Here is a 12,612-nt window from a genome sequence, read left to right as displayed (position 1 = left end):
AGTCAATCTACGTTCCTACTCTCACCTATGGTCATGAGCTTTGGGTCATGACCGAAAGGACAAGATCCCGGATACAGGCGGCCGAAATGAGCTTTCTCCGCAGGGTGGCCGGGCGATCCCTTAGAGATAGGGTGAGAAGCTCGGTCACCCGGGAGGAGCTCAGAGTAGAGCCGCTGCTCCTCCACATCGAGAGGGGTCAGCTGAGGTGGCTTGGGCATCTTTTTCGGATGCCTCCGGAACGCCTTCCTGGGAAGGTGTTCCGGTCCCGTCCCACCGGGAGGAGACCCCGGGGAAGACCTAGGACACGCTGGAGGGACTATGTCTCCCGGCTGGCCTGGGAACGCCTCGGTGTCCCCCCGGAAGAGCTAGAGGAAGTGTCTGGGGAGAGGGAAGTCTGGGCATCCCTGCTTAGACTGCTGCCCCCGCGACCCGGCCCCGGATAAGCGGAAGAAGATGGTATGGTATGGTAAAACACATTTTTCAACACAGAAGTTGAAGTTTAAACATTTACAACCGATTTCCACTACAAGGACACATTTATTGTTTCACCATCTTGAAAAGGATCAGAATGTCTACATCGCACATTAATATAGGAATCCTTAATTAACAACCCTGTCGCTCAAAACAATGGACATTTTGCTTCCAGAACCTCACTTTCCAAGTCTATTGTATCAGCAGGCTCAATGAACACTACCACCTGTATCTACACTTACAGCCGAATTATTGAGCACTTAGCATGCCGCCCTGTGTGGGAGACGTTCAAATGCCTGGTTTTCCATAACTATCCAATCATGGATAATGACATTAAATAATCGGGATCATATTCATATCAGGCTCATATCAGTAACAGCGCTTGTTTTGTTTGGGTACTCAGTTTAACCCTAGTTTACATTACATTGGATTTCCCCTTGTATGTTTTAGTTAGCACAACTATATATTGTTAATTTGCTGTTCCTTTGTTATTATTGGTAATAATTGACATAATATGATGGATGCATTAACTGTCACTCTGGATAAGTGTCTTCTAAATGATTAAAATGTAAATGTATAGAAAGAGCTTTAATAGAATTTCTGAGGCCAGTGAGAGGACGAACACAAAAGAAAAAATTACTTCATCTTCAATGCTTTATTGTCATAGTCTAAATCAACATATCAACTGGAAGTGGATGTTGAACTGCACAGTTGTTGAGTTGTGTGACTATACAGGAAGACAGAGGTTAGGATCAGATTTAATTGTTGTTCATGGTGCTGTTCAACCAATCATTGAAGATGCACACCTGTAGAAAGAGAAGGATACAGGAGTCATAAGTTGTCACATGGTTCAGAATCTGTAGACTTGGGATAAGTTTGTTAAATTGAATTTACATAGAAACATAAGGAATGACAGGGATGAACCTGTGGTCTAAATCTCAACTCAATTCCATCAAACCCTCTTTGAAGCAATCACACTGTAACTCTAATATTTGTAGCTCACTGACTAGTCTTGGAAATTATTTAAAAAAATGTCTTATGTCTTAACTTTTCAGAATTAGTATGTGGGTACGGGATAAATATATACATAAATAGAAGGAAGTAATAAAATAAATAAGTATTTATTTGAAACAACATTACCCTATAATGCACAAACTTAGCAGCAGAAGTCTTACCTTGGTGTAGACACCAGGGTTATTGGGCTGGGCACAACCATATCCCCAGGAGACAATCCCCTGCAACTGACCGTTGCACACCACAGGGCCACCAGAATCTCCCTAAAAGAGAAAGAAAAAGAGATATATACTTGTTTAACTGTAACATATTTACTATTTTTCACTTTTGTTCATAACGATTTTGTTAACTAGGTAAGGAAGCAGTAGAGCAGGTTCAGTCTGTAAAGGTCAGTACTGTTTTGGTACCTGGCAAGAGTCTTTGCCTCCCTCCAGGTATCCAGCACAGAACATGGAGGCGGTGATCATGCCAGGGTAGGAGTTTTCACAGTCCTTGGAGGACAGGATGGGGATGTTCAGGCACTGAAGCTTGTCGCGATCGGCAGCTGTAAGGAAAGTAGAATCCAAGATATGGGAATCAAAGGGAAAACATGCCAATTATGTGTCGTGGCACTGGGGCTGGTAAACCGATAAAATATACTCTGTAACACCCCCAAAATATATGACAGCTGTACTAACTGGAGCTCATGGTGTTGCCCCATCCAGAGACAGTACACATGGTGCCAGCGGGGGCACAGCTGCTGGGCAGAGGAACAGGTTGCACATAAGCGTTGAGGGTGGCAGGCTTGCTCAACTTGATCAGCATGATGTCATTGTTGATGTCGTAGGAGCTGTAGTTGGGGTGACGGATCACACGAGAAGAAGAGATGAACTGCTCATTACCCTCAGTCACCTTGATGTTGTGCTCACCAAGACGCACCTCCACACGTCTTACAGAGGATAAAAGAGAGAGAGCAAAAGAAAGGAAAGTGGGAAGATTAGTCTTTCATCACCTGATGATGTCCTGTATTAAGCCTTGTGGTCAAACTGAAATCAAATGCATGATGTGATGTGGAAGATAGAATGTTTGAAGTCATGATGCATGGCAACTTAAACCATTGTCTTCCCACAAGTTCAATATTTCATGTGTAGTAGTGAGTACTTATCTTATTATCAGTACCGTAAGTACAAAACAGGTAGACAACTTACGACTTGTAGCAGTGAGCAGCAGACACAACCCAGTCCTTGTTGACCAGGGAGCCACCACAGAAGTGGTACCCAGAGTTCAGAGACACCTGATGGGGCTGGGAGTAGGACGTACACTCATACCCTCCAACGATCTTGTCATCCTCTGTGGCAACTGGAAATATAAATATATTTTACAGTTAGCATTTACAAGTTGCTTCACCTTTTGAGATTTTGCAGTATAATGTACAAATAAAATCATTATTTTAGTTTGAGATCTGTAAAGTACAGACAATATTTTATAAAAGCTTATGAAGGAGTATGTACTTACAAGCAGCTCCTATGAGGAGAACAAAGACTAGAGAAATCATTTTTGCTTCTTGATCCAGTTGATGAGTAAGGTTTACCTACAAACGTATTTTTATAGAATCCAAAGGTACGCCCCATTTCCATGGCAATCTCATTGGTTAGGCGAGGTCCAATCAGCCATAAGGTGATAAGATTTGATGATTCCTGATCCAACTTTCCATAAATAATTTTTGGTCAAGAGGTTCATGTGAATTATTCTGCCTTTGAAACCTCTGACCTGTTATCTCTGAACTCTCAGACCTCCAACTTTAGAGTTTTCCAGACAACTGGGAACCAAGGAAAAAACTAAATTATATGTAGGAAACATCTGAATTATCCTAAAGCTAAGGCATTTCAACCGAAAAATCACTGTTGTCATAATTTTAACCTTTTTTTCTTGAGTTCCCAGGTGTTCCTAAGAACCATGAGGCTTGGGCGAGCGTTGAATGAGCGTTTATAACATAAGGCTAAGGTCACAGCAGTATTTAACATTCTGAGATGACTGAATTGTAGAACATATTAACAATCATAACCACAATCACATATAACTACCAAACTGTACAAACAGTTTTTATGGACGCAGCTTTATTGTTATAATGTAATGCAAAAAGAACTGATACAACAGTTTTATAAAATGCCTCTTATGTAGGCATTGCTAAGGCCCATGAGTTATATGAATTAGGCATAGTATAGAATGGGAAAATGGTTGTCTCTGACAGAGTCTGAAGAGTTTAATGGCCAGGATTTAAATGCAAGGATCTGAATTAATAGGTGGCCACAGAGTTGGTCAGACTATCTTTGAAGAATTACATCTGAAGGAAGAAAGAGAAGGGATTAGAGAACACATTCACTATCAGGAAATATATCAACTGGATGGGTAATATAATGCCATATTTCTTTTTTGTTATGTAGCTGACACCCTTATCCAGAGCAACATACAGTACTAAGTATACACATTTCCAACATAGTCCCCAGCGTTTCAAGCTTGATGCACCAAGAGTGCTACATCGGACCATAAAAAAGTACTTCTCCCCATTCAGACATCTTTTGCAATGACATCAGTAAGTAAAAGATACTGTTTTTGAAGACAAATATATTTTTCATAGCCAACTGCTTTGTTGGTTAATTCCAGTTCTATGTTTTTATAATGGGTGACTATAAAGAAAAACATAAATGTTTAAAAAAGGAATTCTCTTCTGATAAGCTACCTCTTTGCAAATTTAAAACATTCATGCAAATACAAAAAAACACAAACGACTTCAAATGATGGATGCCATATTTTACATAGCCCCACAATGCTTGAGGTTCAGACCAATTTCGACCATTGATCCTATAAATTTGTATTTTGTTACTTTTTTCCTTCCTTTGTGGTAGCTACTGACTTTTTCTGTGGTTTCACCTTAATGGTTTCCTGTACTGCTAGGTCAATATTACAAATATTTTAAATTATATAAAAAAGAATAGTACTTCAGACAAAAAATACTGAGACAATAAAACTCCAATGATCATCCTAAAATGTATTTAACTGAACAATAAAACAATTAAATAAATAAAACAACATTGAACCCATTTTTCTAAGTACAACTCTATGAGTTACCACCTTTCCGTTGGTTGGGCAGTATTGTGGCCGCAATGAATTTTGGCAATTCTAATTACGCAAAAGGCTGGGCTGGGGCAAAAGAAAACAATTACTTTTTGTGGAATATTGAGTCATAACCCAAGCTAAGGGGCTCCCATACTAATTATATTTTCACCTAACTATTCCTTTAACTGATATGCTCAGGAACACTGTAAAAATTATTTTGATCTACCAACTTTTTTTCTTTATTGGCCAGATGCTGTAACTGCTGAGCTACCTGCTGCTGGACCTATCTGGACCTATCAAACATACAGAGCAAGAGAATCCTGTTTGTGACTCCACCAAGCCTTTAAAATCTACAAAATGTACCAACATTTCTAAACAATACACCTTATATGGATTAAATTATCATCCAACTAAATCTGACTAAATTGCATTCTTTTCAATACAACATGCTGGAATACGTTCATAACATTTGATCTCACTTTACATGTACAGTAGGTTAAAACTGCCAGTTTTTCTGCACTTCAGACTGCATCTGGACGACAACATGATTGCAACACAGCTGTGTCGTTCACAAAGTTGAATGCCTATCATAAATGTGTAAATAAGCAAACTGTGTGAAAGGGGTTTAGTTGGCTTGACTCCTGGAAGATTCCAGGAAAAATGCTTGGTGATGCAAATAGTTGTATTTTCCAGATGATTAAATTTAGGGAGGTGACTATAACTTGATCTCTATCCATTTGTACTGTAGGAGAGGAGGTCAATTCTTGAGGAAACATATACTGATCGGTCAAATAATGGCACTAAAACAAATAATGCAAACTTTGTAAGGTCATGACACTCACCGCGTTTCACCAAGTCATTAAATTGGGTACACACAGTACTGGTCAAAAGTTTGCAAGTCAAACTAAAGCCATTTAGGGTAGAAACATTTGTTAAGTGAGATTTGTCCATCACTGATAAATAAGTTTTGGGTTTTTGTGTCACATTTGTTCCTTGTGACATGAGGGACCTACATTACTGTGCAAAAGTCTTAAGCACCTGAAAATAGCAATAAAGCAATTTATTTGGGTAGTAAGTGTCTATTTGAAAAAAAATTATATGGATATTATATTTTTACAAACAAACAACATCACAAATAAACCACAATATCACATATCCACCATCATTCTTCACAATGTGTCTACAGTGCGTTGACTAAAATACACATGCGTCCAGTTGTTTTACATTTCTTAATTATTTTCCCTAATAGTGAAGATGGTTATATTCAGGCACATGGCTATTTTTCATAACCCCTAGCTGATTTGTACATTGTACAATATTTCTTTGAATAGAGGGCCCTTATTTTCTGCCCACCCCAAGTTCTAAATGAACTTTTTTTCCTTGTATTTTTTTGTCTGGCTTTCCCCATGTTCATGAACGTCTAAGGGAATTTAGAATGTGTGTCACCTTAATTTCATATTCCAGTGAAACAGGATGTTACAGATGATTACTTCTGATTACACAACTCAGATTAACTTTAAATTGTAAAATCCTAATTGGAACATAAAACAATAAGAGTTTTATTCATAAGATTGTAAGATTGAATAAAATAATGTTCTTAATGACAGTTAACTTTTTCTTTGAACAACATTCAAAAATATTGAATGTTTCAATATATGGAATATTGAATCTGAACAGGTTATATTCATAAGATTGTTCAGATTTTGTACAGCTCTTTGGTTTATAATAACCAAGAGTACAAATAATTTACAAGGGCACTGTACCTCCAATCCTAGTTTTGCCAAGGAATTTACAGATAATATTTTATACAGTATTTCCTGATCCACCTGAACCATAAACCTGTCTCTGTCTCTTGCCAGGTCTAGAGAGGGGGGGGTGTGTGTGAACTTGTCCATATGCAGAGACATTGGCTACAGGGAACTGACCATGTCAAGGCTAAGAGTTGCAGAACACGCAGTGTGTTAGGAGCAGCAGGACCAAACCAGAAAACAACACAAATATATACTGTGCCCTCCATACGTTTTGGGACAGTATATTCAAAATGAAAAATATTGGAGTACACTCAAGGCATATGTTAAAACATGAATATGACACATTAGTACAGACTATCCTCTTTCAACAGCTGTTTCAACACATATACAAAACCGTTCAAAAGTTTGGGGTCACTGAGTTTAATAGAGTCTCAATGACTTTCATTGAAATAATAACTGGCGTCATCTATGAATTTGTTGAGGAAATCTGAAGAGATTTCCCCCCATTCTTCCTGAAGCACCTCCACAGGGTGTGGCAGGGCGTTGCAAAATGGTATGATAGCCTTTCTTCTTCAAGATCCCTTTTATCCTGTACAAATCTCCCACTATACCACCACCAAAGCACCCCCAGACATCACATTGCCTCCACCTTGATTGACAGATGGTGTCAAGCACTCCTCCAACATCTTTTCATTTGGTCTGTGTCTCACAGATGTTCTTCTTTGTGATCCGAACACCTCAAACTGTTCATAACAATTTTTCCCCCCATTGGGCACTCATTTGGCAACACTGCCTAGAAGGCCAGGATCTTGGAGACACCTCTTCACTGTTGACGTTGAGACTGGTGTTTTGCGGGTACTATTTGATGAAGCTGCATGTTGAGGACCTATAAGGCATCTGTTTCTCAAATTAGACGAATGTATTTGTCCTCTTCTTCAGTTGTGCTCTGGGTACTCCCCTTCCTCTTTCTATTCTGGATAGAGACAGTTTGCGCTGTTCTGAATGAGATCTTTAGTTTCTTGGTAATTTCTCTTATAGAAATGTCCCTTCATTTCTCAGAACAAGAACAGAAGTTATTTGTTTCTGGCCCTTTTGAGCCTGTAATTGAACCCACAATTAATGATGCTCCAAATGCTCAACTAGTCTAGAGAAGCTTTTTTTTATCAGCACAACAGTTTTCAGCTGTGCTACAATAATTGCAAATGTTTTCAATAGATTTTCAATAAACATTTTCAATAGATCAATTAGCCTTTTAAAATGATAAACTTGGATTAGCATACACAATGTGCCATTGGAACACAGAAATGACAGTTTCTGTATGCCAATGTAGACATTCCATAAAAAATCGTCTGTTTCCTGCTACAATAGTAATTTACAACATTAGCAATGTCTGCAATATATTTCTGATCAATTTGATGATATTGTTATTTGCTTTTCTTTAGAATTTCTTAGTGACCCCAAAGTTTGAATGGTACTGTATGTTTTACTAACTAAAAATTACAAAAAAAATTACACTTTCAGAGTTCCATCCCTCATTTCATGTGTGCATGTGTAGTGGGAAGATTTAACTAAAAGCAAATGTAAGAAGTATAAAAATCTATACTTTACAACAAATGTAGACTCCAAAGGCAAAAGCAAGGGATACAATTGAGACTACATATTCAAAGCTCTTTTATGTGTGAAGAATCAATTAAACAGGTAACACCTGTGACCCAAATATCTTTTACCATCCCAATGCATATGGAAGGCTGAATAAGTTATCAGAAGCTGTTTATGTAAGAAATAGTAATATACAAAATACTACTAAAGTTCAGTATTTACAATATACTACCAAAGTTCACAAATTCAGTTCACAAAAACACTATAGGAGAAAACACCAGATTATTCACAAAAGGCTTTAAGGATTTACTAAAAATTTTACAAATATTTGAGTTCATGAGAATGTTTTAGTAAATAAGGGAAGTTTTGTATGCATAATTTCACATGTGGATTTAAACGTTTACTCTTACTTTTACAGTACATAATGGGTAAGCTAATCTGTCTTTCTCCATATGTCCAATATAACTCAACTGAGTTTGTTATGGTTGGTCAATTCATGCCAAAGGGGTGTGGCTTGTTAGGATCCTATGTCTTCAAGTTCCCATATAAGCCAGTGGTGCTGGTGAACACCTCTCATCAACAGGATCACATAGCAACCATGATTTCACTGGTTTTTGTTCTGCTCTTTGGAGCTGCTTGTGAGTCTAGAATTTGGAGTCCAACACAAATCAAACTTCATAGAGTAATTTATTATTCCGCCTTCATATCACAAAAATGTCTTGAAGTTAGCTAAAAAAAATGCCTTCTCTCTATTTCCAGTTGCCACAGAGGATGACAAGATCGTTGGAGGGTATGAGTGTAAGTCCTACTCCCAGCCCCATCAGGTGTCTCTGAACTCTGGGTACCACTTCTGTGGTGGCTCCCTGGTCAACAAGGACTGGGTTGTGTCTGCTGCTCACTGCTACCAGTCGTAAGTAGCCTACCATGTAATGATATATTGTGACAATGACAACTACCAAGAAGAAGCTTATATACAAAAGGGAACTTCATATTGACAGTAACTGTGAAAAAAACAACTGTAACTAATCATAAGTGTACATAAAACAGTGACATAGACCAAGATTTGAAACAAACAAAACACAATAAGTAACCCATCCTAGCAACAATGCATTGTTTAAATGAACTTACTTTCAGTTAAATGAACTTCTTCAGTCTGTAGCCAAAACCCCTTCATTGTATAACCCAGTCAGTGTCTTAAACCAACAACCTTTGGTTTCCCAGCCTGGCACACTGCACCAAATAAGGATATCCTATTTGGAGGGGCAAGTAGTGGCCTTCCCCTGGTTGCTACAGTACAGTGCCACTGACTAAAGCTTTAACTTTTGGGTAAGCAGGTATAGGGATAGGCTTTTCATCACTATGCTGTTACTTAACCCCCCCCCTTCTATTTCAGCCGTGTGGAGGTGCGTCTTGGTGAGCACAACATCAAGGTGACTGAGGGTAATGAGCAGTTCATCTCTTCTTCTCGTGTGATCCGTCACCCCAACTACAGCTCCTACGACATCAACAATGACATCATGCTGATCAAGCTGAGCAAGCCTGCCACCCTCAACGCTTATGTGAAACCTGTTGCTTTGCCCAGCAGCTGTGCCCCTGCTGGCACCATGTGTACTGTCTCTGGATGGGGCAACACCATGAGCTCCAGTGAGTACAGCACCTGGGTCAAAGGTTACATGGAACGGTTAATCCTCTTTGCACTGACTATCTGTACAGAAATAAACAAATGACTAAAACACAATGTCATGATGTCTAACCATAACTCTTCCCTTTATCCACTTTGTCTTCTCCTCTTCTCTCTTTCTCCTTACAGCTGCCGATAGCAACAAGCTTCAGTGCCTGAACATCCCCATCCTGTCCTCCAAGGACTGTGACAACTCCTACCCTGGCATGATCACTGACTCCATGTTCTGTGCTGGATACCTGGAGGGGGGCAAAGACTCTTGCCAGGTACTCACCACTCTAAACTCAGTGGTCTCCCAATGAAGACTTCACAATTATTTTAGTTTAACTGATACAGAAATATGAACACATATTCTCTTTCTATCTGTGTCTCTCAGGGAGACTCCGGTGGCCCTGTGGTGTGCAACGGTCAGCTCCAGGGTGTTGTGTCCTGGGGTTACGGGTGTGCCCAGAAGAACAAGCCTGGTGTCTATGCCAAGGTAAGATTTCCTGTACAGTTTGAGGAATACATCCACAGGCATACATCACAGTGGAATAATTATGTAGATTGCTGGTTCTAATACTATTTTACCTCCCACTGAATATACTGATGTCTCATTTCTCCTTCTCTTCCTTCAGGTGTGCATCTTCAAAGACTGGCTGGCCAACACCATGGCTACTTACTGAGTCTGATCCTAACTGTGGTCCTCCAACATGCATCCTGTGCAGTTCAACATCCAGCTGATGTACTGGAGATGACTAATGACAAATAAAACATTTATCATATTTCCATTGTACTGAGAAATTTGTTTTCAAGTCTACAACATAAACAAAACATTTATGATTATCGGTAATCAGAACATAAGTGATGCAGCCATAGTGAACACTAATATGAATATGAATTTCTTAACCTCTTACCACTTCTTAACAGAAGATGTATACTCTATATGTATGTGTATGCATTACTACTGTATTTAACTGGTGTTTTACAATGGAACTGCATCCTAATATGGTTGTTACAATCCATGTATAATGAATACAAGACACAGCCTGTCACTGACTACTAGCAATTTTAAATGATTTTGCAGTATCTCCATGTTATGACCTGTCTGAAAGGTTATACAGAATCAAGTGAAATGTAATAAAAATGATATTACAAAGTACATACTTTTACTTATAATGTACCTACCCAGGAGCAAGGCTACTCTGTGGAGGGCTGTGTGTATTTTGTATGAGCGGGGTTGAAGGGGTTATCATGTGTATGTAAATATGCAAACAGGGTTTAGTTGGCTTATCTCAAAGCTCCTGGAAGTCTTTTTACTGTATCTGAGGCCAATAGTTCATTATCCCACCCAATTCAGTTAAGGGGGAAGATTATGGGCCTACGTCCATGTATTTGTGAGGACACCCAATTTTGAGGAAACATATCGATCAGTTAGATTTCAGGACTAAAACAAATGAATCAAAATGCAAACTCTGTAAAGTGATGTCCCCTCATCCCGTTTCACCAAGTCATGAAATTGGGTACATAGAACCTTCTCGTTAACTTGAACAAATGTGCTTCAACAACCTGGAACTAGATTTGCTGCATTCGTGGAATTATGTCACTCAGTTTTTTTGCTTGTAAAAATATTGCAGCTATGGACCAATAAGCATGACTGACCTGTACTTATATACATACAAAGATCTTGGTTCCATAAATACATCTGGTAAACTTAGCAAATACTGTCCAGACTAATAATGGTATAGAAAATGTCGACCAAACTGTGGGACAATAATGTGCAGTAGGTTTTATTTCAGGCTTTGTTTAATTCAGAGTGATTACACTTGGCATGTACTGTCAGAAACTTGTGTCTCACTAACCTGCAAATTATCTCCGACACCAATGACATGAGCTTGACTAAACTTCATTGATTGAAGTCACTTTTCATAGAGAGCCGCCAATTACAAAATCACAACAGTTGGCTGTGGGCAATATGCCATTGGAATCGGGTGGCATGTATACTATTGTATAACATCATTTGAACTATCATACAGCAATCAGCAATAACATTATGACCACTGAAAGGTGAAGTGAATAACACTGATAATCTCGATGTCATGTCACCAGTCAGTGGGTGGGATATATAAAGCAAGTGAACATTCTGTCCTCAAAGCTGTTTTGTTAGAAGCAGGAGAAATGGGCAAGCGTAAGGATCTGAGCGACTTTGACCAAGGCCAAATTGTGATGGCTAGATGACTGGGTCAGAGGATCTCCAAATTTGCAGCCCTTGTGGGGTGTTCCCGGTCTGCAGTGGTCAGTACCTATCAAAAGTGGTCCAAGGAAGGAAAAAGGGTGAACTGGCGACAGGGTCATGGGCGGCCAAGGCTCATTGATGCACGTGGGGAGCGAAGGCTGGCCCATGTGGTGCTATCTAACAGACAAGCTACTGTAGCTCAAATTGCTGAAAAAGATAATGCTGGTACTGATAGAAAGGTGTTAGAACACACAGTGCATTGCAGTTTGTTGCCTATGGGGCTGTGTAGCTGCAGACCAGTTGGGGTGTCCATGCTGACCCCTGTCCACTGCCGAAAGCACCTACAGTGGGCACATGAGCATCAGAACTGGACCAAGGAGCAATGGAAGGAAATGGCCTGGTCAAATGAATCACGTTTCCTTTACATCACCTGGATGGCCGGGTGCGTGTTTATCACTTACCTGGAGAACACATGGCACCAGGATGCACTCTGGGAAGGAGGCAAGCCAGCGGAGGCAATGTGATGCTTTGGGCAATGTTCTGCTGGGAAACCTTGGGTCCTGCCATATATGTGGATGTTACTTTGACACGTACCACCTACCTGAGCGTTGTTGCAGACCATGTGCACCCTTTCATGGCAATGGTATTCCCTGATGGCATTGGCCTCTTTCAGTATAATAACGCGCCCTGCCACAAAGCAAAAATGGTTCAGGAGTTCAAGGTGTTGACTAGGCCTCCAAATTCCCCAGATCTCAATTCAGTTGAGCATCTATGTGATGTCCTGA

General features: G+C 39.6%; 2 protein-coding genes across 2 annotated transcripts; one reads left to right on the top strand and one right to left on the bottom strand.

The window, feature by feature from the left end:
• Positions 1–1,107: 1,107 nt before the first annotated feature.
• Positions 1,108–3,043, bottom strand: LOC105024278 (trypsin-1). Its single transcript, XM_010894128.3, has 6 exons — positions 2,980–3,043; positions 2,673–2,823; positions 2,163–2,413; positions 1,893–2,029; positions 1,647–1,748; positions 1,108–1,277 (listed from the first exon to the last, which is right to left on the bottom strand). The coding sequence occupies exons 1-6, from the start codon at positions 3,017–3,019 to the stop codon at positions 1,230–1,232; spliced, it is 729 nt and encodes a 242-aa protein (XP_010892430.1). The 5' UTR covers positions 3,020–3,043; the 3' UTR covers positions 1,108–1,229.
• Positions 3,044–8,496: 5,453 nt separating this feature from the next.
• On the top strand, positions 8,497–10,318 carry LOC105024309 (trypsin-2). Its single transcript, XM_034288661.1, has 6 exons — positions 8,497–8,569; positions 8,691–8,841; positions 9,325–9,575; positions 9,742–9,878; positions 9,989–10,090; positions 10,230–10,318. Exons 1-6 carry the CDS (start codon positions 8,530–8,532, stop codon positions 10,275–10,277), a joined length of 729 nt encoding a protein of 242 aa, XP_034144552.1. The 5' UTR covers positions 8,497–8,529; the 3' UTR covers positions 10,278–10,318.
• Positions 10,319–12,612: the final 2,294 nt, after the last annotated feature.

This window comes from Esox lucius, chromosome 20, assembly GCF_011004845.1.
Source record: "Esox lucius isolate fEsoLuc1 chromosome 20, fEsoLuc1.pri, whole genome shotgun sequence".
In the NCBI taxonomy this organism is placed as follows: domain Eukaryota; kingdom Metazoa; phylum Chordata; class Actinopteri; order Esociformes; family Esocidae; genus Esox; species Esox lucius.
This window is presented reverse-complemented; position numbering and strand designations above follow the sequence as displayed.

Coding starts and splice junctions, on each gene's coding strand:
- LOC105024278 (XM_010894128.3), bottom strand. CDS start 3,019: ATGATTTCTCTAGTCTTTGTTCTCCTCATAGGAGCTGCTT. Junction 2,824..2,979: donor TCTCCTCATAGGAGCTGCTT/GTAAGTACATAC, acceptor TTATATTTCCAG/TTGCCACAGAGGATGACAAG. Junction 2,030..2,162: donor GGGCAACACCATGAGCTCCA/GTTAGTACAGCT, acceptor CTTTCCTTACAG/CTGCCGATCGCGACAAGCTT.
- LOC105024309 (XM_034288661.1), top strand. CDS start 8,530: ATGATTTCACTGGTTTTTGTTCTGCTCTTTGGAGCTGCTT. Junction 9,879..9,988: donor GGGGCAAAGACTCTTGCCAG/GTACTCACCACT, acceptor TGTGTCTCTCAG/GGAGACTCCGGTGGCCCTGT. Junction 10,091..10,229: donor AGCCTGGTGTCTATGCCAAG/GTAAGATTTCCT, acceptor CTCTTCCTTCAG/GTGTGCATCTTCAAAGACTG.